Source organism: Acipenser ruthenus, chromosome 11, assembly GCF_902713425.1.
Source record: "Acipenser ruthenus chromosome 11, fAciRut3.2 maternal haplotype, whole genome shotgun sequence".
Classification (NCBI taxonomy): domain Eukaryota; kingdom Metazoa; phylum Chordata; class Actinopteri; order Acipenseriformes; family Acipenseridae; genus Acipenser; species Acipenser ruthenus.
The window spans coordinates 41,801,911-41,828,536 of NC_081199.1; the positions used below are offsets into that span (position 1 = coordinate 41,801,911).

The 26,626-nt window shown below is 36.8% G+C and overlaps 1 protein-coding gene across 2 annotated transcripts; it reads right to left on the minus strand.

Annotated features, from left to right (window-relative positions):
* Positions 1 to 717: 717 nt before the first annotated feature.
* Positions 718 to 25,266, minus strand: LOC117427130 (KAT8 regulatory NSL complex subunit 1-like protein). Of its 2 annotated transcripts, none has more exons than XM_034925599.2 (16): positions 25,070 to 25,266; positions 22,500 to 23,703; positions 14,901 to 15,042; positions 13,972 to 14,169; positions 13,405 to 13,514; positions 11,332 to 11,521; positions 9,194 to 9,329; positions 7,569 to 7,709; positions 7,100 to 7,231; positions 6,804 to 6,925; positions 6,423 to 6,547; positions 5,679 to 5,733; positions 4,959 to 5,071; positions 3,830 to 3,992; positions 2,660 to 2,924; positions 718 to 2,143 (listed from the first exon to the last, which is right to left on the minus strand). In XM_034925599.2, exons 2-16 carry the CDS (start codon positions 23,654 to 23,656, stop codon positions 2,007 to 2,009), a joined length of 3,186 nt encoding a protein of 1,061 aa, XP_034781490.2. In that variant the 5' UTR covers positions 23,657 to 23,703; positions 25,070 to 25,266; the 3' UTR covers positions 718 to 2,006. The 2 variants fall into 2 exon arrangements, with proteins under 2 accessions (XP_034781490.2, XP_058890020.1); XM_059034037.1 differs by having other exon boundaries at positions 22,500 to 23,706.
* Positions 25,267 to 26,626: the final 1,360 nt, after the last annotated feature.

Below are 26,626 nucleotides of genomic sequence, written 5' to 3' on the forward strand. Positions count from 1 at the left end.
TGTCTTGGCTTGTGTTGTGCGTAGTCTAATACAATACTACAGCACCCCCTTCTGGATATTACTGGGTTCTGTGGTATCCTGTTTTCTTTACACTACAATATAGCTTGTAAAGTAACGAAGGTTTTAAAGTAACATTGTAAATAAATAAAAACTTCTGTGAGTTGAAATACATTTTTACTTAGGCACTGATTTCTGACAGAATACTGCATTCTGGTGTACCAGAATTAGCCTTAATATCACTTTCAATCTTCCAAACTCCCTGAGGCTGTGTGGTCCAGTGGTTAAAGAAACAGGCTTGTAACCAGGAGGTCCCCGGTTCAAATCCCACCTCAGCCACCGACTCATTGTGTGACCCTGAGCAAGTCACTTAACCTCCTTGTGCTCCGTCTTTCAGGTGAGACGTAGTTGTAAGTGACTCTGCAGCTGATGCATAGTTCACACACCCTAGTCTCTGTAAGTTGCCTTGGATAAAGGTGTCTGCTAAATAAACAAATAATAAACAACATGTGGTTCAAGTTATTTGTGATTAGATCTGCCATCATTTAGATAGATTGAAAAGGCTAATGGTACAGCAAATATCTTTGACATGTACAGCCTGTAGATCCCAAAAGCAGGACTTTCACTGGACACCAGTTCTCTAAAGACATACTGAAGAATTGGCTGAATCCCCAGATGCTACTGTTTTGATATGATAGACCTCTGGGGATTTATTTACCTGGACTGTTTGTCCCCAAAGTGATGCTCAGTATATGAGACATCAGTTCAGTAACAAGAGACACTGCACACTTGGTGATTCATCTCTCCATATTAATATCACACAGTGGTCATGCAGAATACGGAACTGAGACAGGCCAAGGCTTATTTTTATTCAGTACATACTGCTTTTCCATTGGGATCCTGTGGGTAGAATGGTTGTGAGACTCTTGATTTAAAGAGAAGACAATAAAACCTGTACTGCTTCTACATGTAAGGCATTCCACAATAGCAGGTCACTTCTTTATCAATCTTTGTTAGAGCTTTTTTTTTTATAGAAAAAGTTTCATCCTGACATTTATGGCAGTCTATGGAAATTTAATTTCATTTGCTTTTTCTGTTTGTGGTGGTTTACATTTTAACTATCAAAAGTATATTATTTGTTTTATGTATTTAAAGCTCCCTCATAAATTACTTATTTTTAAATAAAAATATAGTACATTTTCTTATTTTTGTAAAAATGTATTATTGTTTCACTGTACAGTATGTATCTCTATTATGTGTACACATCTTTGGCTCAGTATCTTGCCTGAGATTAAAAATCTAAATAACAAAAAAATACTCAATATCTGAATTCTTACACATTTTCTGTAACTAGTCATTTCTGACCACTATTTATTGTCAGAAAACAAGTCCGAAGCAGGTAGAGAAAAGATATGCAAGAGGCTACTACTGAACAAAAGACATTTGTGCACACACATTGCAACAACAAAGAGAAACGCTGAGGGAGGCGACATGGGTTACAGATTTGCTTTAAAATACAGAACACACTTGTGCTAGCAGCAGATGGTGGTATTTGGGGAGAATTTCAGCGAGATAATATGTCAGTATGTTTGCCAATAGTGTCACGTGTTAGCCTGCAGAATTTCAAAGAATGCAGTACTGTGTCAAGTTAAACTAGCATATTATATTACCTAAATCTAATATATATTAATGTTGTCTTCAATGCTACAGCAAAGAAAAACGATTTAATCATGGTATCAGGTCCAATTAGTGGTGTAAAATCTACATGGGCCTTAGTAATGAGTAATCTTTGAGAAAGAAACCATACCATCACTTTCTCTACCAGCTAGCTCACTGACCTTTAGGTACATTTCTCTGTAACAGAACGGCTGACAATGAAAACAGCTTGTTTTAGTACAGAAATATATATATATTAAAAAAAATCTAAACACTGCTAAAATGAACAGATTTTACAGTATAAAAAGATAATATAGTACAAAAGTTAAAACTGCATTTGAATACATTTCCTTCTAAACTGTTAGAATACTAGAAACATGTTGGTATAACACGTCTTGATCCCGCTCTATGTGCTGTCCTCTTCCAGTCAAGCTCATTGCTAGCATATCGCTGCGATATCCCTTCTGCTTTCTGGCTGCCTCATAGGAAGCTGTAAAATAGACAATATATAACTTATACAAATCAAGATCTTATTATTATTTATTTCTTAGCAGACGCCCTTATCCAGGGCGACTTACAGTTGTAAACAAAAATACATTTCTAGAATCACAGTACAAGTAATAATACAATTAAGAGCAAGATAAATACACAGTTATAACAAACAAATACAGTATACACAGTATACACTGTCTGAACAGTTTTTATTTTGATGATATTATTGTGCTCTTCAAATGACAGAATATATGAAAATGACACAACATAATTTAATAGAATAACACATTGCCATTATGATGGTGGGGTGGGGGGTAGCATTCCAATTACACTGGTATAAAGCAGACAAAACAAACTGGGTACCTAATAGTCATGGCAACTAACTTCTGAATGTTGTTATATGCCTCATGAACTGAAATGAAACATGATTTTAATTGATGAAGAAGATACTTGTTATTTTCTTTGAAAAAACTGAGAAAAAGCACTTTCATCCTTGTCTACTCGTAGTGCTTACCAGTATTCTGTATACTATTTTGACATCCACTGGAAGTGTGGCGTTCCTCCTTGGGAACATGCAGTGGATCTCCAGCAGGTGGTGCAATGGTGGTACAAGCAGAGGTTCCTGATGTGTTCTCATACACCCCACCATCTGAACTGCAGGAAAAAGTTCTTAAGTGCTGTGAGGTCTGTTCCTCAAACGGTGAAACTTTATGGGGCTTTAAGGCTTCAACTTCTTGGTCATCTAAAGGAAAAATTCTGCTTTCCCAAGGCAATATAAACTAGAAGAGAAAAAAATACATAAAAAATATCTCGCTTAAATTCTTTAAATCTTTAACCTACTGATGTGTGGTCATTTTGCTGAAATCTACGTAATTTCGTACAGGAATCAAATTTAGGAATACTTGTTTCTAGATAAGTAAAGAGTAAAATAATTCAATATATAAATAGTTTAAGTACAAACTAACAAAATAATTTCAGTAAATCCAGGAAAAACAATTCTGAAGATTTACGTTTTTTAGACAATAACTCTCCCGGAATGCATTTTTTAGAGACATATTTCTCCACAAAAAAAAAAAGTGAAAAACTATTCTAAATGTTTGCCATGTATTTTCTTTAAAATAACTCACTCGTGCAACTTTAGGAAGCTGACTGGAAGTACAGAACTGAAAAATCACATTCACCTAAACATAATGTGTGCCTTTTTTATACAGGAAAATCGAGAGTTATAGCAGTAGAGAGGCTATTAGTGAGACTTTCTGGAATTATTCTGTTAGCACTGTGTACTTTAATAGCAAACTCATTAAAGTCTTAAAAAAGAAAAAAAAGTGTCAAATGTATACAAGATATAAGAAACTAAATGTACAAACAAAGCCCATGCAACTTCTCTCACATCCAAAGCAGTATTTAATTAGAAACCAGTATTTCAATGCATGAAAAGTATCATTACCAGACAGTTACAATTAACATTTCATTAACAGGACATACTGTACAGTATGTAAATCATTATATGCCAATTGGAACCTGCAATCTTTTTATCTATAAATCAACCTTATTAAGCTAAAGAGAGCATGAAAAGTACTGACACTGTAGAAATAAATCCTTATACAAAGCACAACTTGACAAATCTGGATACAGAAGTTATTGGTGCAAACTTCTTCTTGTAACTTTTTGTTCATGATCTTACTTTTTCATCTTGGTCATCCTCCTCTAGGGCAGAGGAATTGGGAGCTGTGCTTTGCCAGGTGCAGTCTCCTTGTGTGGATGGCATGTTCTGAGTGGCCCCAGCTGTACAATTCCATGGGGAATGTAAAGGATGCAGAGTGCAGCTTGAGCTTTTACTGGAGGACCTGCAATAATAAACACAATACAAATAATTACATTTCTTTCATTTCTCAATGAAGATGGTCTATGTTGTTTTTATTGGCATGTATTACACTTTTAAATGTGGGATCAGCTTTTTAAATGCATCAGATATTAGCTAGCTTATCAAGAATACAATGCAAATTGAGCTTCTACAGTATTCAAAGTGTAAACAATAGACCATTTTCTCAATAACCATAAACACTGCTTGGAAGAACAACTTTCAAGACATGTTCTTACACGGATAGTTACTGTATATCTGCAAAAAGTATACCATAGTTTTACTCTTTCTACTAATACATCTAAATAAAAAAACAAAGAACTGTAAATGTTTGTACATGTGTGCAGCAGGCTGCCCTCTTAGTTTTGAGTAAACCACACACAGTAATGTGTTAATGTTCCATTTGTAAGTCAAAGCTGTTTTTTATGTGTTTGGCCCTTGTGGTATTGCTGTAGCACAGCTAATTTACACTCTAATGAATTTGGAAATAGAAACTGACATGCAAATGGTAAGACGCCTAAAATCCCCCTTTCATTCAATTCCCAAAATATAAAATGGAATGCAGAAAACAGACAGTAAATGAGAAACTTCATAAAAACCTGGAAAATAACTTGGAAAATAATAATGCTGTTTGAGAAGTCATTCAAAATGCAGGCATGGGGAAAAGATTAAACTGTAAAACAATTTATCTTTATTGAATCTTAAATATCTGTTTATATTTAAATGACTGCATATGTTTTTAAAATAAAGTATTTTCCATGACAATTACTATACTGGTATTTGCTTATTTTTGAGGCTACACTGTTCTGAAATACAGGACATACAATTTGTAAGGTTTGTAACTGGTGCAAGGTTGTAAACAAAAAACACCTTGATATGTAAAACGTAAACATCAAGCAGTGCATTAGTGGATTTCTTTCGGCTAATCTAAAAGCACCCCAAGTACACCTGCCTGCTATTTTGTCTGTGCCATCTGTTTTGCTCCCAAAAGGTCCATCTTTTTTTTTCCTTGTCTTCACATTTCACATGCCTTGCAAAAAAAGACTGATCTGCTAGGTCTTCCACCTACAAAAAAAACCAGATTATTGCGGTAGACACTTTGTCACCAAACTGTACTGTATGTCACCAGCACAGTTTAGATAGTAATCTGGTTTTGGATAATGTAGTGCCAGCTGTACTTACTTTAGTATTACTTGTTTTATTTCAAGTAATACTAAAATGAGGGCTGGCTTTGTTCTCTGTTTAACCCACCATTATTAATGTAGCTGGTTTCTGGGAGGCAATCTTTCCGAGGACTGAAGTGTTCAGATTTTTCAAGTGTGTTGTTAGTCTGGAGGCAGACCCTTCAACCACTAAGGAGAATCAGAGCTGCCCAAATCCCGCAATCACTCCAAACTTACTGACTAAAGCAGGATTTTTTAATGCTGATCAACACTGCTTTTTTCTACCTTTCTGTTGTTTTTCTTACCTCTTATTTTACTTTGACCCTGTTTATTGAATCTTTGTACTATCAGAACTACTAAGAGAGGTGCACCTCAAAGATCTTACATTACTCAATTCAGTTACTCAATATGGCTTGGGATTATATAACAGGAATATTAATAAATACAGAAAATTATAACTAATTATGGAATACAAGTGTCAAACATTGTTAAAGTAGACAACGTCTTACCTCTTCTTCTTCCAAATGAATCCCCTCTAAAGGTTGAATGTCAACAACTCGCCAGCTGTTGTTTGGAGACAGACATTTTATCAACAAACAATATTGAATCCAGCCTTATTTCCCACATGTTCCCACTGTCATCTTGACTATTTACAGGTGCTACAACTCAACAGTAATGAACAAGTCAACTTTAATTTCTCACATTTTGTTTTAAGTTCATTAACTGACAATCTACAGGGGAACTATAAAATGTTTTACTGTAGCAATCTGATGTATTAACTTAAATCTGCTAGAAAGTCATCCACAATTGCAAAAACAAAACTAAGTTGCTAAATATTTAACACATATGCTAGCAGCTGTGGGACCTTTTGTGTTTTAAGCTGTACATTGTAAGTGTATAAGCTTATGAGATAACAGGTAATACTATTTACTGGCTGAACACTGTGTTTACCTCATAATCATTTAAAAACATAAATACAAATAAACTACCCCTTTTCCTCCAAGGCAGAGTAGTAGTACTAGAATTGATCCAGCAGACCTTAGTAAAGACCTTTTAAAATTCCTTAAGATATTGGATGGAAATAGTTTAATTAATATCGTGCAACAAGAAATGACTTACATTTTTTATTTCACCATCAAAGCTACAAAAATCAACAAGCTGCTTCAGCTTTGGTTTCTAATGAAATATTGTGGTTAGGGTTTGTGTATTATGATTCTGCACATTTTATAATGTTAATAAACTGGAAAGTGTACCTTGGAGTGATAATGTCCTTATACTGCAGCTTCTCGACCTTACTGGTTGCAGCTAGTGACATAGGAATCACAATATTGTCAATGTCATAGAAGCATTCACTTCGAAGGCGTCTCCTTGCAGAGTTCTGTGAAAAGATATGTTTGATGGTTTAATATACAGTGGGTTACATTAGTTCTTATGATTACAGGACAGCTTGGGTGTCACTACATCAGGTGAAATGGACTGAGAATTGTCACAGTAGGAAAGGGAACACAGAACTCAAAATCATGACTTATTTTAATAGTTCAAATGACAAGGATCTTCATTATCACTTCACTTTTTCCCCCTGATTCTTAATATTGATATAGTCTTGTGACTTCCAGCTAGATATGGCATGGTACCTGTGTGGGTTGTTTATGGGACAGTGTGGATTTGGATGTCATGATATCAGAAGCACTGTCTTCTGGATAGGGAGGCAGGTAAAAGGGAGGCTTCATCAATTTGGACAGAAAAGGTTCTTCATCTGGAATAAGAACAGAACAGCAGATTAAGATCTCATCAGTCCACAGTGGTAATACATGAGGTTCCTATGACTAGGATCAGATTATCCTTTTGGTATGAAAACCCAAAGGATAATACAAATGGGCATGCAGGCCTGAGTGAAATAATACAAAAAATAGTAAGTGTTTTTTCTCACGAGAGTGTCTTCTTTTCCTTCCTTCCCTATATAGCTGTCTTGGTGTTTCCTGCCCGTTTTGAGGTCTGTGGATAGCTGACTGACCAGCCCAACCATGAAGTTTCGAATAATGATCCTCACCATAGCCACAATCTGTTTGATAAAAATACCCGAATAAATTGGACAAAAATAAGGGATGAACTCTAGTTAACAACTTGGTAGCTTTGACAAGAGAGATAATTGGATAATCTAAAAAATATTTAAATACATGATAATTAATTTTCTGATAGAACATTTAAATAATTATCCACAAAAAAATAAAAATCACATGCCACCGTCCCATTTTACAAGAAAAATAAGCAACAACAAAAATAAAGATTTTTTTTTCGAGGATAAAACCACACTGGCTACACTATAATTTTCAGGAGGGTCCCACGAACAGAAGCTATGAAATTATATATTAGCTCCATACTGTCACTTCTTCTCTTACCAATCAATGTTGTGAGAGCAGGCATCTCATTTCCACCGCTGGTAAAGACTGAAGGTTTGACATCCTCTGTTGGTGGAATTGGCCGGTTCACCCAATCCTCCTGTTGCAGTAATGTGTGCAGATGGAGAGGAAGAGGAACATCTGCAAAATATCAAGACAGAACAAGACCAGGAGTGCTGCTGACATGCACTTTAGACTGTTTAGAATAAAAGTCTCATAAAAAAAAAAAAAATTAAACATGTGTTGTAAAAGATCAGATGCACAGTAAAGTTTTGACAAGAATATATATTAATCAAGCTACTAGATTGGGTTATACCAATGTGTTCTTAACACTAGCAAATCCCAATCATCTAACCCTTCTAACAAAAGAGTACTCTTTTTTTTTTACCACGTGGCACATTTCTCTCTGCCCCAATTTATAATGAAGAATGGTTGTTGAATGATGACTCTTGGATAACAGGCCCAACCCAGTACCCAGTGTTTTAGGATTTCCAACATTTTCTAATTTTAACTCTGCATTATTAATAGCTTCCCGGCTGTACGGCAGCAGACATCTACATACTGCTGTTCCTACTGGCTGCCTTCTCTCCTGTCTTTCTCAGACGACCACAATAAGACAAATGATCCTTACTTTGTGTCTCTACGTTTTGTTTTTTACTGTAAAACAAAATCTGTAAAACAAAATCTAAATAAATGTATTCTTCGCTTTTAAACTTGCTTTGAAATGTATAGACGCTCATGTATTGAATCTCCAGGCTTCAGAAGAGTAAAACCAATAACAAAGGGAAAACATTTGGTTGCCATAGATACCACAGACATCTCTAGGACCTCAGATTAATCACAGGTACTGCATACTGAAATACTGAACAGCCCTAATGGAGTGGATGCTTTAAAACAAAACAAAATGGCAACTACACATTTTGATATAGAAAAGCAGTACTTATAATAGAATGGGTACAAACATATAAAAATAGGTAACAAATGTTAATCAAATTAAAAACAGATCAAAATTACTAAAGGTGGGAAACATAAAAATGCAACAACAAAGTTGGAAAAAATGTTTGATTTATTTTTTATTTTTAAATGGGCCATCTGAAAGTGTTTTTGAATTAGACAGGTCCTTCTCTTCAAATGCTATTTAATATGCATTTGTATATCTACTTAATTATTCAGTGTGGCAAATGTTTTATGTATGTAATCTTAAGACTTTGAATGGGCTTCCTACCATTGTGTGCCCTCTACTGACTGATCATTTATTCTTCAAGGTGTATGTGCAATACACAGAACATATCATGAATTCAATACACACAAATGACTTTCAGTTCAGTCTTCATGGTGAGATGCCTCTATATTCATTGCATAAATAAATGGACATGTATAAGGTGTTTCAGGTACAGTGATATAAATACCCTACTCTGCATAAGAATTGCACTTCATAAGAAGTCCTCATTCAGAGTAATTGACATGCTTGGTCAAGTACGTATAGAGTAAATATGGTATTTGTGAAACTCCTTATTCATCAGAACAGTTTTGCAATATCTTGAAAGCAATTCAATGAAGCAATTTGATTAAATACTATAATGAATTTAAATTAATTGTAATACCTTCAGAGTAAAGTAATTTACCTGATGATACTGACAGTACAGGGTGAACGGAAGATTCCAGCAGTCCAATCTGCTCAGTTTTTGTCATTCTTACAGACTCACAGTGGTGATCATAGTGACTGTTACATTGACATGGGGCAGCTGGAGGTAACTCGGCCTGCAATGGCATATTGAAAAATAAAAAAAAGACTGTTGAAGACACATTTTTTTGTAAAGTTATCACAACTCAGACCATGTTTAAAATTGTAAAACTGAATATAATGTTTCATCTGTTTGCTCAAAGCTGTACTTTGTGTTTTGAATTACAAGTGTGTTGAGTGCTGGATGTGTACCAGTATTGGGTTATCTAGTTTAGTTCTCAGATTTTAAGGCTGGTGCGTGTTCACTGATGTTTAAAAACAGAAATGGGCAAACATTTAAAAGATCAGCTTTTGCTTCAGACAGTTTTCCCTTGAGATATTAAACACTCCAAGTTGCAGCCAGCAGATAATGTTTCTCCTATATTTTCCAGCATGACTATACTGTCTACATGGTATAACATGTTTTTTTCCAGTGGGTGTACAAGTTTAGCCAAGAAAGAGAAGCTGTTTCTCACAGCCAGGGCAAATGGATCATCTGAAAGATGTGGGTGTTGATGTTTCACAGAAAGGATGTTAAACAAGACCGTTTGTTGATTTTGGATTGACTTAGTTACACCATGGCAAATAACAAGCCAATTCGTTTTTCTTCTTAACTGGACCTGGTGTCATGTGACACTGAGATTTACAGGGATGTATTCATTGACTGTTTACTGGAACACTCTTTTCTGTTTGACTCCCAGTGCTCCTGCTGAGATCTACAACACTGACCTCTAACTTTACAGAATGACACCCACACAGAGCTACATGGGGAGCTTTCCTAAATACTTGAGTCTAATTTTTAAATATAAATACTCTGTGGTGCTTTTTAATCATTGTTTTCGGTTGACTCGAAAGAATAAAATTAAAAAATCATCTGTTCCCTTCTCCCATATATCTTCTTATTATAATTAGGATTATCACTCTAACTTGTATACCCTTCCACTGTAATTTTTAAGGAGACAAAGAGGGAAAATATCAAATGAAAGGTCAGTGGTTGTAAGACATGCTGTTTGAATTCCGTTTACTTTTTAGGTACAATAATAAGACAATTAATAAGACAATAATGCTTGTCTAAAGACGCTTTCAAATCGCAATTGACACGCATTTAGTCTGAAAATGGATATATTCAAATTTACTGATCATCCCCCCAGCAAGCTAACTTATTTTTCTGTAGCCAAACTTTACTTAAAAAAAAAAAAAAAAAAAAAACATTTACCAAAAGATAAACAAATAATATATGTTTAGTGGGTTAATTGTTTTTTATTTGAAATTATCAGCCCTTAACTTCAGCTGTTCACCTTCATAAAGTACATACTCACTGCACTAATATAAATATTTGTTATAGTTTCGCCCAAAGGAATACAGCTTAAGTAAACTAACAATTACCAATGTCTAGGCTCTGAGGATGGGCCGAGAGCAGTCCTGTGCATTGAAATTACTGCCCACACTGTTAAACTTGTCAGTAGGGGAATTGGCATGTTCTCAACATTCTTTACATTCATTACCAACAGAGATAACTGGAGCCCAGAAGCCATGTAAAGAAAAACTGTTCATTTAAAATATCCCACTCAAGTGATACAATTCTTACATTTCTACCCAAGAGGCAAAATTGCAACAGTTTTGGGCCATTAACCTACAGTATCTGTGTCACACTGCCGCCAATCGATCAATAGTAGGGCAGCAGTGTGGAGTAGTGGTTAGAGCTCTGGACTCTTGACCGGAGGGTCGTGGGTTCAATCCCGGGGGGGGGGACACTGCTGCTGTACCCTTGAGCAAGGTACTTTACCTAGATTGCTCCAGTAAAAACCCAACTGTATAAATGGGTAATTGTATGTAAAAATAATGTGTACAAAATAATGTAACAATTGTAAGTCGCCCTGGATAAGGGCGTCTGCTAAGAAAGAAATAATAATAATAGTAGTTTTATGATCTGAAGGATGTGTGTGAAGTTAAAATAAAAACATGAATGCATTAATAAAGAGTTTCTACAGATACATACATATATAGTAGTTTAAGGGTCGGAATGACTTCTATTCTTACCTTTTGAGAGTCTAAAGAGAAGAGTCTGCGTTTCTGGTAAGTTCGAAGGGGCCTTGTTCTGGCTGACACACATGTGCTGTTTATGTGGGGAACTCTCGGTTTTCTTTTACTAACTCGTCGCTTTTTAATACTGTGCTGGCCAGAGACACAGCTGATTCTTTTAGAAAACACATCTCTGCTTTCTACTTTGCTGTAAAGAAACAAAAGTAAAATGCAAAAATAACACACATTGTTATATGTAAGAAAAATACCAAGCAGACATGTAATGTGTATATCAAAAAGACTACATTTTACTCACAAATTCTAATGAAGCAAGAAAATTATTTTGTATTTGTATCAGGTTGTGATAGGGTAGCTGTACTAAAGGTATGACATGTAAGGCTAATTTGTAACTCTTTCCAAGTATCTTTAATGTACACCTCTATTATAGTCATACAATATAGTCACCAAGTAAGTCTTTCACCTCACAAAATCATACGTGACAACGTGACAACTATATCTGAAATGCAATGTAAAAGAAAGATCTCTTACAAGCTGAAGTGTTTTTAATCCTGCTAGTTACAGGACATAGAGTGATTTATCCAAACCCCTGCTAAGATCAATGCAAGGACAGTGACTTCTCCTTAAATTAGATTTCCCAGGCTGTTACTCTTGCTATGCTATCACAACTCACTAGTCAGGTTCAATAAAAACACTCAGTGGGACAGGAAATGAAAGCTGCTGCATAAAGAACATTCCACCCAGGAGGGCACTTTGACCATTTTTTCCCCTGCTTTGTCAGTAAGTCGGTAGGTGGAATTAGTAACTTTGGTGATTTTTTATGTGCAATGAATGTTTCTGCATAGTTGGCAGCCATTAATGCGTTTTGGCTAGCTGAATGGAATGCACTTCAATGATTGAAGGCTACTGTTCCTAGGCAAAGGGATTTGAAATATTTATCTTTTTGGCAGAATAAAGGGCAGGGATGTAAGAAAAACAACTAAACATCTTAATTGGATTACTATTTTTTATTAAAGTAAACATTAAAGTAAAAATTGAAAGAAAAAAAATCCGATAGCATCATACCTCAATCATAAGTAATTCCACTTAAAATAGTTATTTTTTTTCCTGATTACGTTTTAGAACAAATTGAGCAAAACAGTACTTTAAAATGACTTCATTTTTTAAATGATTGACTAAAAGCAAGACTAGATGAACAGGAAAACGATTGGCATTACCATCAACTCATCTTCAGTTATTGTTTCTGTAATTCTAGCAGCACATGTGCTGAACAGTTCAATGTTTGAACAGACACTGGGGTCAGATGTATGCACTGGGGGAAGTGGTGTCTACAGGCTCATGAGATTTCTAGGAATGATGCCAAGTTTACATTCAGCAATTTGTATTATTCATTTTGAGGAAAAACTTACATGAACTATTTGCATATTTGATATTTAAATAACGAACTAAGTGTCCTTGGAAAAATAACATTTAGTATAATCGATATTAACTACCACTATTTACACAAATACTGTAACTATAGACCTACCACGTATGTCAGTAACTACATATCCGTGGTAATGATATTAAGAGCACATTACAGATATCATGAACATTAGACTATAGAATAAAATATGTATCAAGACAAAAGCCCATGTAAAGTTCAGTCAAATCCAGATGACTAGTTCTAAAAAATATATGCCAGACACTGTGATCCTGTTTTATCATATGATAAATTTAGTTGAAAATGACAGTCAAGTGGAAGGTCTACCCGCTCTACATTTTGCCTTCCATTGTGACTGACAGCTCAGGTATGTAGAGTACTGCAGGTCCCTCAAGAGTCAGACATCACTTATATTCCCTGATGATACTGGCTGAAACTGAACAGGCAGCCCAAGGTGTACAGTGACATCACATTACTGCCACACAACTGTCATTTTAGCCAGTTTATAAGTTATATTTCTGTGACAAAGCCTGAGTTTTGTTTATAAAGGAGGGAGAGTTACATTTATTCACTTAAAACTTTCTTCTGCAGTCTTTCAAAATATGTACCTTGCTACGTAAGAGAAGAAAACTTTCAAGAATGTGTGGTACCTTTTTGACTGTCCTTTCCAACTGCACGGTTTGGATGAGACAGGAGAGGAAGAGGGGGAGAAACTGAGAGGTGGTATCAAACTGCTGACTATTTCTGTAAGCTGGGCACTCTGTTGATAACAATTAATAATTACAATTAAAACACTTTCAAAGTTTATTTAAAGGAAAAATAAGAAAATTATACTTAAATACAAATAAGTCTTTTTCACAAGACTGCCTTCGACCTTAACATACAATTCTGATTTCTGTGAATATATACTATACATGCTTATACTACAACCATCTAAAAGTGGTCTTTTAGACATAGGTGGTCTATTGTAACTACACACAGTACATAGAGCTCAGTAAAGCACCATATTTTCTGATTGACATAGCCTGGGATTATTGCAAAACAGGTAATACTTGGTAGCTGCTTGTAGCTGGTAATTGCAATAATAAAAGTTGTTGTTGGTGAAGTTCAGTTTAATGACCTAATCTTGGATTGGGCTGTATGAACTACCAGTCTACATTAAGTAAAAGGCTATTTGGTTTGCAGAGTTCAAAGAGCCATGGTCCATTATGGCTTACCTGTCTCTCTATATTTCTGAGGAGGTGAGTAGGGCTGCTTGGTTCCATTTCAAAATCATGTTCTAAGGAAAAGTCCTCTATCTCTGCAGGGGTTGTATTATCTCTGGCAGTGTTCAATAGACCTGCAGTTTCTGTCAATAGCATTTGCTGAATCAGCCTGTCACTTAAGGGCTGGGAATCTTCCAGGATTACTCTCCCCTAGAAAACAGCATTCACACAACTGGGTCAAGAAACACATTAATACGCTTTTTCTTTAAACATTATTCTGCCATTCTTCAGGGAAATCTGTCAATCACCAATGTAGAAGCTAAGAAATACTCATGTATTAATCAACCCATGGGTGGCACAGTTGCTTATGCCACAGTAGACAGATCTTCCAGTGGCAGATAGTATCTGACATAGCTATATGTGTTGTGTTATCAAATAACGGCCAGCAGCAGTTTCTATTTTATATTCTAGTGGCATGGGTCACAGCATCTGAAGTAAGATGTACATATATTTGCTTATACTGTAGATAAAATGGCCGAGGTTCAATAGACATTACATTGCCATTTCCAGTAGAGAAACATAATTCATGTTTATGCTACAAAAGAAATCCCATTTCTAGAATGAAACAGATTAACAGCAGTTGCAAAAAGAGCTAGCAGTTACTTTAAAGTTGACTCCAGTATAGGAGGCTGGAACGAGTGGAGACAAGGGGTGTGCAGCAATCACTTGAGATTACATGAAGGGGTCCCTGCTACTGTATACTAGAGTAACTTACTATCCAAACTTTAAAACTTGATTTGAGGGGATCTGTACTAGAATAGAGCAACCCATTTTTTTAAAACTATTGTAATAACGTCGGTCACTCAACCTCTGCTGTAAAATGGCCCTAGTGTTAGAATATGGTCAATTATAAAGGTTGATTAACATCAGAGTGGTCTTACCTTTGTGGAGTGTATCTGTGTGTGGAGGTCACTAAGCTGTTGGATTTTATATTCAAGATCAGATATTCTGGCTTGAAGCCATGTCCAACGGCTGCCAATTTCAGCTCGTTCTGAGAGCCATCTCCATTCACAAGTGTGATTACTGTGGAAAAAACAATAAAGATAGGAATAAGCTCAAAATAAAATTATGTTCAGAAATCATTTTGGACAACCTACTGAACTACCATAATCAGCACAAAATCACTTAAAGAGGAATACACACTGGATACAAAACTGTGCTCTGTAATTACTATGAGCAAAGTCACACTGACAAGCACACTGATTAATTGTCATAAAGACATTATGTTTGGAATATGTTATTGTAATTACAGTACTGTTTGTTAATGCATCACAGGGAACATGTTCATGCTAGTAGTCCCAACAGCATGCTTGAGAACAATCATGCACAGAGCAAAGCAAGCCAATTCTAACCTCCCTCGTCTTTATCTCTCTAGGAGATTGTCTGGATTAGACATCCATTTACAGCTCAATTTTCCTCTGCTGCTGGATGTCAAAATATTTGTCATAGGTTTCAAAAGACTGTAATGCCAGTAGCTTTGTTGAATTTTAAAACTGAATGTGCAAGGAGCTTTGCCAGGATTCTTTCTTTATTGCTGATCTCAGTACGGTATTTAAAGTGTGCCCAGAAACAAACTATTGTGGAATTCATGATAAGATTTATATGACATGATGTGTATTTGTCATGTAGTTTTCTCCAAGAAATTTGTGTCACAGACAATTTGAATTCAAAGGCTTTTTAATATTAAAAAACAAGTAATGGATAACACTGAATTGACTGTTTAAAAAATGTACGTGTATGAATCTGCTGAATTTTCAACATAAAAAACAGTACATTCAATTACAGAAAGCTAGTACCTTTCTGTAGATGAATGTACTGTTTTTTATGTTGAAAATTCAGCACTGTACAAACAGTGTCTCATTTTTAATTTTTGAAAGATGAACGCACTTATCCTTTGCTTAGCTCAATAGTGTCATTCGACAGATGCTGCTTTCAAATCAACCTGTACCCTAAATAAACTTGGCTGATGCAGAATCTTTATATTTACACCAACAGTATGTGGCTATGACCAGAGATAATTGATAAATACAGACATGGGTTTTATCTTGGATATAATACAAATAAGCCTTGCATGATAGTTCATGGATTTTATACACAGTTTATATATTTTAAAGGTTGTATAATTCCTGTGTATCCATGAACCCCAAAAGCTAATCCAAGTCATGGAAAAACCATTCCCCTATACAGCACTTTTTAAATAGCTATTTTCCCTTAACTCAGCCTTTTAATAACATTGATAACATTTTTGGTAAGAGTTATGCTTACAATGGCTGGCTCCTGTTCAGCAAAGCTTGGCACAAATACCGTACAGTAATTGCTATATGAAAAAGCGCACTAAACAAAACTACACCCTCTGCTTTGAAAAACAATATTTATTTTGTAAAGGCCGAAAGTGCATAAGACTATACATACCACACACAAAAAGGTTTCTGGCTATATAATGCTATGTTTAAATTTACAGTATCAACTGAATTTTGCTTTAATGAGCAATCAACAACTGTGCTTAAAATGTAATTTCCTTTCAGTACAACATCACAGATCGCAACCCCCCCCCCCCCCCAAAAAACAGCCATAACTATTAAACAGTCAATATTGCTAAATGCAGATATGCAGTACTAAAAGAAAGTGAATACATTCAATGACAAACATTTTGACTAGAAGTCTTCAATCTAAAGACATTAGCTAGGTTTACTTGCAAGTGAAAATCAACTCTACAGTCAAGACTATGTGACGCTGTCACATGAATCAATGGCTTTCTCATGATAAAAATAGCTGTAAAAACCCATGTAAACCAGAGAAGGAATTGTGCTTGTGGTTCACGAGATTTCAGCAGTCAAGATCCCGTTTAACTGGCGGAATCTCAAGTTATTCCTCAGCAAAGCCATACCAACCAACCCCCCCCATGCACAAAGACAAGAAAGAACGCAAAAGATGCTGCAAATGTAAACCTCTCATATAGCCTATTATTAATTTTTGTATAAATGCATGTTGTTAAGAACAACTAACCAAACTTTTAGCTTGATATTATTATTATTAGTTGTAGTAGTAGTCCTATTTTCTTTCTATAATTCTTTTAAGATGTCCCAAGAACAGCAGAGCTCAACCTCTTCTTCCACCGCACAGAACTGGAATGAATTGTTAGCATCAATTGAAATATTGTGCAATAAGTAATGGATATAGTTAACAAACAACATAAATGTACCGTACCGCTTTTGTTTGAATGTTTATAATATTACAAGACATCCAGGTTTCATTATAATGTGTGTGTGTTAAGCGGATTCTGTGCCTGGCACTTCTACCACAGCTGCAGACCAGCAGTCACTGGCTTCTCGGAGCAGAGGCAGGGTATAGGGACCGGCAGATGTGTACAGGAACATTAGGATGCTCAGCCTGGTACTCCACCTATAGAACAGCCAGTGCATGAAGCTGCTCAGGAACCCCGTATGTATTTCTACATATCCCTCTGTTCTCAATCGTATATTCATATAGGCCTAAGGATCATACCGTTTTTTATTGTATGTAGTGTAACCCCCCCCGTGTTCCCACATTTTCCACATACATTTATAGACTACTTTAATTAAATAAAACTTTTAGATGTTACGCATACCTATTTTTTAAGTAGTAAAACTTGTACTTAGTAGAAGTTTTATTTTATATACTTTTATGTGTGTGCGTGTGCGTCTTGGAAAGGTAACGAGACACAAACCAGTAATGCGTGATAATTCAGAATGTGCGTGACAACAAGTTAATTATTTTCTCTTGTTAGTTTTTTTAAATCTTCATGGCAATGCATGAAGCTCTCCTCACGATATTCAGTCGTTCTTTTCCTAATTACTAGGCAGACATGTCCATTTAAATATCCCCTCCCCTCAATTACTATGAATTGAGTAATCTGCACTGGTACGGCCGACTTTTTTTCCTAAACCAAAACAGCAGCAATGCAATTCCTGAAAAGTACGGCAAAAACATTTTGAGGAAAACTGTCACTTGTCCGTGTAAACGCTGTCATTGAGATTTAAAAACTTGTAGTCGAAATGTTTGCCATTCAATGTATTCATGTTCTTTAAGTATATCTAAAGCATAAACACAAATAACAGTAATTGGAGAGGATAGTCTTATTTTTAGCTGGCTTTGTTATAACTGTAAGCTTTCTTCTGTTATAATATTGTATGTTTTAATCACTCTCATTTCAAAGAACGTGTGCTGTATTCTCTTATTTCTCAAAACCCTATAAAACAGCACATTTATGACCCACTACTCCCAGTCCCTGACATGGTTCTGGTGATTCATTGGGACTTAGGAACATTTGTATACGTGCTCCTAGCTTTTGTTTCCACCCCCATTGTTTGGATTACTAGTCCCTAACTTGTTCCCGGTAGAACAGAGAAAGGGTTTACAGGAACTAAAGGAAAGCATGTTTTGTTTCACCCTATCAGTTAATGGGCTCAGTCTGTGCCACAAATAAATGATTAGTAAATTGTTCTGTGTTTCCATGGCGCTCACAATTATATTACCTTTCCTTGTAACCTTCTGCTAGCAGTTTCATGCACCAGTTGCCATAGTGTTTCGCTGCAACCTTGGGAATTTCATGAGCTGCTCACTTCAAACTAAAATGTAATGGTTATCTGGGCTGGCCAATGAGGACTATTTAAAACCAAAGGTTGCTGAACCTAAGTTAAAGCTTTTCTAAACAGAGGGAGTTTTACATTTCACAAAGAACAGCAGAACTTAATGGAGCAGCAAAACTGCTTTACTTGTGAAGGGTTGAAAGGATTCACTTCACAGTAACATTGTTGCCCGCCTTATAGCACAGAAACTCCAGATTCATAGTATTTAAAGAGATACACATATACAGTAGTACTGTACATTGTATTAATAGTATAGCTTCTGGGGGATATTTTCAACACAAATCATCTGGGATGTGGGTAGATTTCTCTGTCTCTATCGACAATCAGAGGTCCCATATAACCCACAGGACCACAGATATAATACAAATATGACTGTCTGTATCTAGTGCAGTACTTAAACCAATGTATTGGTCTGTTGATTTCCATCAATGTGCCCTACTGTATTTAAATCCCATCAATGTTAATTGCCAGTGTTAATTGCAGTAACAAAACATTTATTAAAGTACATTCCTAATTTAATAAGACGCAATATATATTCTGCCACACACACTAGCAATATTTTCCATGATGTCATAATAGTACTTTTGTAAACTTTTCTAGAAATAGATTGCTATAAAAATGCTAAGAATATTTTGAATGCAGCACAGCCAATAAATACAGTAAACCCACTCTCACTCTCAAGATAGCTTTGATTGTAGGAGGTTAAGTTCACCCTCCACTGAAGATAAACAAAGTGCACATTTTGAACTAGAGCGGAAGAATGGTTTTAAAAGACAGGACGATTCTAAAATTACATTGTTTTCCTTCTATATTCACACAAGAAACTGGTCTCTCTGAAAGTACTGATCACAAGGAAAACTAGGGAGCTACACCATGTTCCTAATGAAGATTCCTGCTCAGTGTTGTGCTACATCTTTGAGTCTTCCTTTTCTCAGGTAACAGTATAAAACTCTTATCTTTATACTAACCACAGGGGTCGCTGGTGCACGGTAAGCCGAGGACACCCTGGCTGACCTAAGCCCTCCCCCCTCCCCGGGCGGTGCTCGGCCAATTGTGCGTCGCCCCCTGGGAGCTCCCGTCCAGGGCTGGCAATGGAATAGCCTGGAGCGCCTTTACCGGATGCGCCACTCAGGAGTCCTCTACAAACTTCATTTTCAACTGATACATTTTCCAGGACATGCGTACCTAATAGATGTGTGTATGGAATGGGTGGTGAACACAATGACATGACAGAGAAAGCAGCAGAAAAACACAGAAAGAATGTGGGTCACTTCACAAGGAGAAGGAATGTTAATGGATGAACTTAAACAAGGCACAGGACCATACACTAAACGAAGCCAGTGAGGTACAGCATGTGGTTTACAATTAAAATTACTATATAAATTGCATCTCTACTACTCAGGTATAGAGTCTAACAGCCTGTCTATTAAATATATAAAAAGGATTCCAGTATGTTATATAAATATTATTTTAAACAACATTCAATAAACTATGCACTTGTGGTTGAAACTGGTGTTGATCCTTCTTTAAAACTAAAGACAGCAAGGGGCTCCCGAGTGGCGCAGCCAGTAAAAGCACTTGCGTAGAGTGCAGGATGCGCCCTGTAGTCTGGACGTCGCGAGTTCGAGTCCAGGCTATTCCTTTGCCGACCGAGGACGGGAGCTCCCAGGGGGCGGCGCTCAATTGGTCGAGCGTTGCCCAGGGGAAGGGAGGGTTAAGTCGACCTGGGTGTTCTCGGCTCACTGCACACCAGTAGTCTGGCCAGGCGCCTGCGGGCTTGCCTGTAAGCTGCCCGAGAGCTGTGTTGTCCTCCGACGCTGTAGCTCTTGGGTGGCTGCATGGCGAGTCCGCAGTGTGAAAAAAAGCGGTCGGCTGACGACACACGCTTCGGAGGACAGCGTGTGTTCGTCTTCGCCCTCCCGAGTCAGCGCAGGGGTGGTAGCGGTGAGCTGAGCGTAATAAAATAATTGGCTAATCCAAATTGGGAGAAAAATAATAAATAATTGGTAACGACTAAATTTATATATAAAAAAAAAAAAACAAACAAAGACAGCTATGTTTATTTTTCATATAGATCAATAAATACTAATGTCCTATTACTATTTGGATATATTTTTTGGGTGCTTGATACTTACAGATGACAGATTGAAGATAACGCTTTATAAACACTGTAAAATATGATAAATGTAGCGTACGTATGGACACCTCCAATACAGTATATTATCCCCAGTGGGGAATAAGAAGTGTCAGTCCAAGAGTAGTTTATGAGATCCCACTGCTTTTAAAAGAGCTTCAGCTTGTTTCCATGTGAACTGTTCATTCAAGTTCACCAGCTACCATATGTGCACACTGCAAGTCAATAACCATTCCTGTTTCTGCCAAAGATTAATATGATGTTGTGTAGAAAGCCTGGTAGCAAAACAGTATTGTACTGAGATTTTCAATAAAAATGCTCTGTGGTAGAAAGAAACTTTAGCTGGCAGCCCAGAAATATTTTGCAGGTCACTACATGTTCAACTGCAAACTGAACTACAGTACACACTAATCCATCTGAGGCCACACACACGATGAATGAGTTTAGCAAAGGGACACTTCCAACAAGTTTCCATCAAGCGACAGTAGTTCTTTAAAGTATTTAAAGATGCAATCAATGATTAAAACAAAATTAAAATAGCCTGTTTTAATTAACAAATACATGTTGTATACACATAGCATACAAAAGCAACACAGAACATAACACAAAACTTGCTGCTCCCTCAGCTCTCACAAATTGTGTGTGGTTAACCAGCATGTATTTCTTTTCAGTGCTAAACATACTAAGGGTGTAGCCATAATCACAGCCACATGGTACTGTTTTGCAATCCCATAGTACTTGTGAAAAAAAAATCATTACAAAACATTTTCCTGCCAAGGTGATAAAAACTGTAAAAATATAAATTCTGTACAGTATTTTGCAGAAATTTAATATTCTCCTTTGTACATTTTGGTATTGCTTTATAAATGACATATGTAAAGCATATGTCATTATGCTATGAATAATTTATTTTGTATAAATTGTACAGTTTTTCTGCCAACTGATTTGAACCACTGAAGCGCCAAATTTTCCCACTCAAAATCCATTTGTATTCCAGCAGAGCTTCTAAGAGCTGAGGTTATCTGCCAATAAACATGAAACTGTAGAATGTTCATTAGGTTCTAGGACAAGTTTGAAATGGAAGCTGTGGCTGATGCTTGATCTGTGTTACTTCAATCGAATCCCAGATTTTCTTTGACATTAAGGTAGTTTGGCAGTGAACATGAGAGACTTTCTGCTCACACCAGCCTAGTGTAAGTCTTCTTTGTTCTTACACTTGAAAATGTAAAACAGACTTGAAACTGCTGATTATCCATAAAGACAGGAATCGCACACTCTGTTACTTCACTGGCACATTTCACTTGTTTTGATTGTTTTTATTGGCTTGCATATGACACATACAGTAACTCAAGGCTAGATACAATGTCAAATTCTGTTCAACCAACCAAATGATGGTTTGGGTGAATGTTTGAACTTGACTTTCTTGTTTTTTTGAAACCCACCTGCCTGCTCTATGATAAATGTATCTGCTGGTTAGTATTTATTTACCTGTTTAGAGTTAGTTTCTGTGTCAGACAGTGAGGAACTGTTTTATATAATAAATAAAAGTCAGCAGAAGAACAATTCAATTTCAGATTGTATATTTAACTCAAAAACTGCTGCTACTAATAAACTGCATAAATGAAAAAACACAGATCATAATCTGTGAAGTGTGTTTTTCATTCCAATGAATAAACAGATTGAATGATTTTACAGTTTCCATGGTAAACTTTACTTACACTGGCAAATTCCTTTTCCCCGTTGCTAATTCCTGTTCCCATTCTTCATCCGAACTGCTGCCAGTGGCATCAGAGTCCAGAGTCTCTTCAACCCGGGAGAGCACTGCTTTAACTGAGCAGGCAAACTCCTGGACTTCTAAAGTACATCTTGTTGGCATGGAATCATTTTGATTGCTTTTGAAAGGACCCTGCTCCACTTCAGAATGATCAAAGGAGCTGTTTACTAAAGGGCTACAAGTGGGCCCGGTCCCAGCTGAGCTGCGGAAGGCTTTTGATCGGAGATGATGATCTACCAGTCCCCCAATCTGGTTACTGCAGTGCTCTGCAGCATGCTCCCCTAGGAGAATCTGTAAGCGTTTTTGTATCTTGCTTGCCTGATTCACAAGAGTTTGATGCTTGGTAAGGCACTGAAACAGCTGTCTGTTAGTTCCAGTTTCTTTCCCATCTGTGCAATTGGTAAGTATCACATCTCTTGCTTCATCGGAATCCCACTGCTTGGCATTGAAACCCACTTTGACAGCACTGCCATGCAATGCCGGTACTCTCCCCAATGACCCGTTTATTTTGGTCGGCATCAAGAATGTAAATGGGCCCTTGGCTGAAGCATTAGACTCACTTACGCTGTGCCTGCGGTTCGTCGTTTGAGAAGAATTCATCACAGCGTCCGCATCTGGCGCACTTTCTTGCCTAAAATTGGGGCCCGTTTTCTCACAAACTTTTGGAACAACTTTACGCTTAATATCTGGAACTGAAACATAAAAAACATTTGGATGATCAGAGATATCTTTACAAGAACCTCTTGGACACGTCATGATTGAATGTTTACCCCCATTCAGGTTCTTGTTTAGGGAAAGTAGATTTAACAGAGAGTTGGTGCTAGCTAGTAGAACAGTTTTATAATGTCCCGAGGCTTGAGGGGATCCAAAAGGCGTATGCTCTAAACCCATTACGTCATCACTGGAACCATTAGGAGAGTGTGGGTAAGTCAGCTTGATCCAGGCAGATTGTGCGTCACTGTTCCCCATCAGTTTCTGTTGGGATGTTCCTGATTCTTTCCCAAGGATAGCTGTATCTGGTGCAATGGCACTGGAAGGTAGGGGAGAGGACAGGTGGACCCCATGTCCATCAGTGGCTGTTTCAGTCAGGGCTGGAGCCATTTACAGAATGTCTAAGAAACTGGGATATCCTCTTCATATGCAACTCTCTTCTGAAATACAATAAAATAAATAAATAAACTATTCAATTAGTAGATCCATCCAAAAGTTCACGTGATGTGAGACATCCAAGATTTATTCATACTGACAGCAGAAAATGTGTGAACATGGCATGTCATCTTATTTTATAGTGATTAACTGGAGACTGCTCTGCAAATCATTCCACATAAATCAGCATTAGATGGGCCCCCTTAATTTCATTACCAGTCCACCCTCCTCTAGGCTGTATAAACAATAAAGGCCTCTGTGAAATCAAGAAACTGGACAGACATCAAGTTTCATAGGAGGCACCACCACACACCCCACTGCTGAAAATATAAACATTCCACTATGTAAGAAGTAAACACATTACCACAGTTGATGAACTGCTGGCCTCAAACTTTAACTGATAACCTCGTGACATGAATTGTAATGAGTCAGTGTGTGGTGATAATAGACTGCGTTTGAATGCTCTGCAACAGGTCCGACTTTGAAAATAAGAGGATTACAGTAATAGGGGTAAACTAAATGTTGTGTATTTTAGGCAGACAGTGTTGTAGCTTCTCCAGGAAACAAAATATAACATTGAATTAATATTAATATAATACCCCAATTTTAAAGGCTGACAGTCCAATGGTTTTGTAGACTATATTTAATATATTATTCACAATAGAAAAAAAAAAGTGCTGTACAAAAGTCTGGATCCAAAGCGCTGACAATGTAAATTTGTATTGTCTTTATTAATGTGGTTTTAGTATTTTAAAAACGCAGTTTTGGGTTGCAACACAGCCTCTGTCTACCATCACTGACTCTCTTGAAGTTACTGTCACAGCACAGAGAAACCTGTATCCAAAGACAGATGTGAGGCCGAAATGTCATTACAAAATGTCTTGGGTCACATAACAATGAAATTATAAACCTGTCAAAATCAAAATAGATATTTTCATAATCCCTGACAACCATAAAACAAAGCACCACTCCTCCGCACAGTCAATGCGAGGTTAGGGCTTCATTCGGAGGGTCTGGCTCGGAGACACACGACACCGCACTCACAACGCATATATATGGGCATCTCTTCCACCTGAACTCTACAACTGGCTCCCTCACAAACCGCTGACCCGACAGTTGTCATCGCTCCCAAATATGTAGTACAACTAAAAAAAACGTAGTGATCACTGTGTGTGCGGTGTCTAGTAAATAAGAGCTACAGTGCAATATAACCTTAAATACCAGTAAATGTTTTCACACACGAATCCTGAACGTCCTCCCGCCCCTCCTACTTGGCAGACCTTAAACCAAAGCGAAAACCCAAGTCTGTTGAAAGAACAGACATACAAACTCAGCATTCACTTTAAAATAACGTAAATGTTAACTTACTCAGATAAAACAAATATGAACATGTAATCCGGGAACTATCCAGTGATAAACTGTTTGTTTTTTGAAGAGTGACAACTTTTCAAAAAAAGTTAAATTCCCCGTTGAACGGATTAAAATAAATAACACCACCGCTTCGCTGCTCGCTCTCTCACCAACTGCCGCAAGCTTCCCTCCAGTCAGAGTTCCAGGAGGCTGAGCCAGGGGCGTGGCGTCCGTGGTATATAACAAAGAGGCAAGACCATATAGGGGAGGGGTATGTAACTGCATGTATATGTTCGACATATTGGCTCCATTGTCTCTATAGTTTGAGTCCAGATACTGACTCTGTGTAAGAGCCACAATGGCGTCAGTTTCAAAACATCTGCTTAGCTATAGACCGTGGACCAATCGGATAGGAAGGGCGGGAACTCGCTTGTAATTATTGGTTCCAAGCCATGCGGTTTTATATTGTGGCTGCTGTCCAGTAAAGAGGAGTCAAACACAGGTTATAAAATAGCCATTTAACCATTTATTTTAAATACATGTTATATATTTATTATTACGTGAGGGAGTTTTATCTGACTTATACCTGGCACAAAGGAAAGTGAAAAACTAATAAATATGTGGATATTCTTCTAAACGCAGAAAACACATACACAGTAATGGAATAAAAGTATTTTCTCTTTTTATATTTAATTAGTGGTTGACCATATTACTTAATGATTGATAATATAACAAGACAGGCACTAGACTGGTCTTAGGAAATGGATATTGAAGTATCTGCCTAGTGGTTTGTTCTCTGGGAACCCACGCGTGTTTCAATGTTGTCAAATTAAACAGCTTTAGTCTTAAAAGTTCGGTGCAGTTTCATTGTGTACCGGGGAATCATGACACATTGTATCATAATAGAGCTGTGTGTGTCATCTATCACAATAAACAGCCACAAGCAGGGCACAGCAACATGTTGCAGGTTCTTGAATGGTTGTTATGACCATACGCTCCCCTTATGTCGTTTATGGGTTATCAAGTGATGAAGCCACTAAATTATACAAAACTCCATTATTTAAAATAATGGATTCCTCTAAATAAGTTTCATGTTGTCTAGTGCAGTGCAGCATAAATATATTTAATGCAACCTGACAGCAATTATGCAAAACAACCGAGTACAAGAACAAAAGGATGAGTGACGGCAGAGGGTGTAGGAGAGTCCTGTATTTTATATTCCAAGTCTCAAAGTTCACACAGTAACAACACATGAAATAAATAGTCTTTAAGTTTTCATAATAAAATCTGAAAGATTCTACTTGGAGACTGAACAGTAAACTTGGCATTCTGTCAGTGAGCAATCTAAAGATATTAACCCTAATGCTGCACCAGATAATCTCACTCATTATAGATGAATGATTCAAGGATCGGAAAGTACTGTTTATTGGGGGTTTTGTTTAGATGAGTTGTTCCAAAAATGTAGATATGTTAAATGAGTGATACAAAACAACTACAATCTTTCTTGAGGGAAACAATATGCAGGTAATGTACGTGTGGTGTTTAAATCTATAGAAATTATAAATATAGGTGCTG

Excerpts from the sequence above, each read along its gene's own strand:
- LOC117427130 (XM_034925599.2), bottom strand. The coding sequence starts at position 23,656 with ATGGCTCCAGCCCTGACTGAAACAGCCACTGATGGACATGGGGTCCAC. Across the intron at positions 7,710-9,193 it reads TGTACTGTCAGTATCATCAG|ATGTTCCTCTTCCTCTCCAT; the intron begins GTAAATTACTTT and ends GATATTTTGCAG. Across the intron at positions 2,144-2,659 it reads AAATAGTATACAGAATACTG|CTTCCTATGAGGCAGCCAGA; the intron begins GTAAGCACTACG and ends TCTATTTTACAG.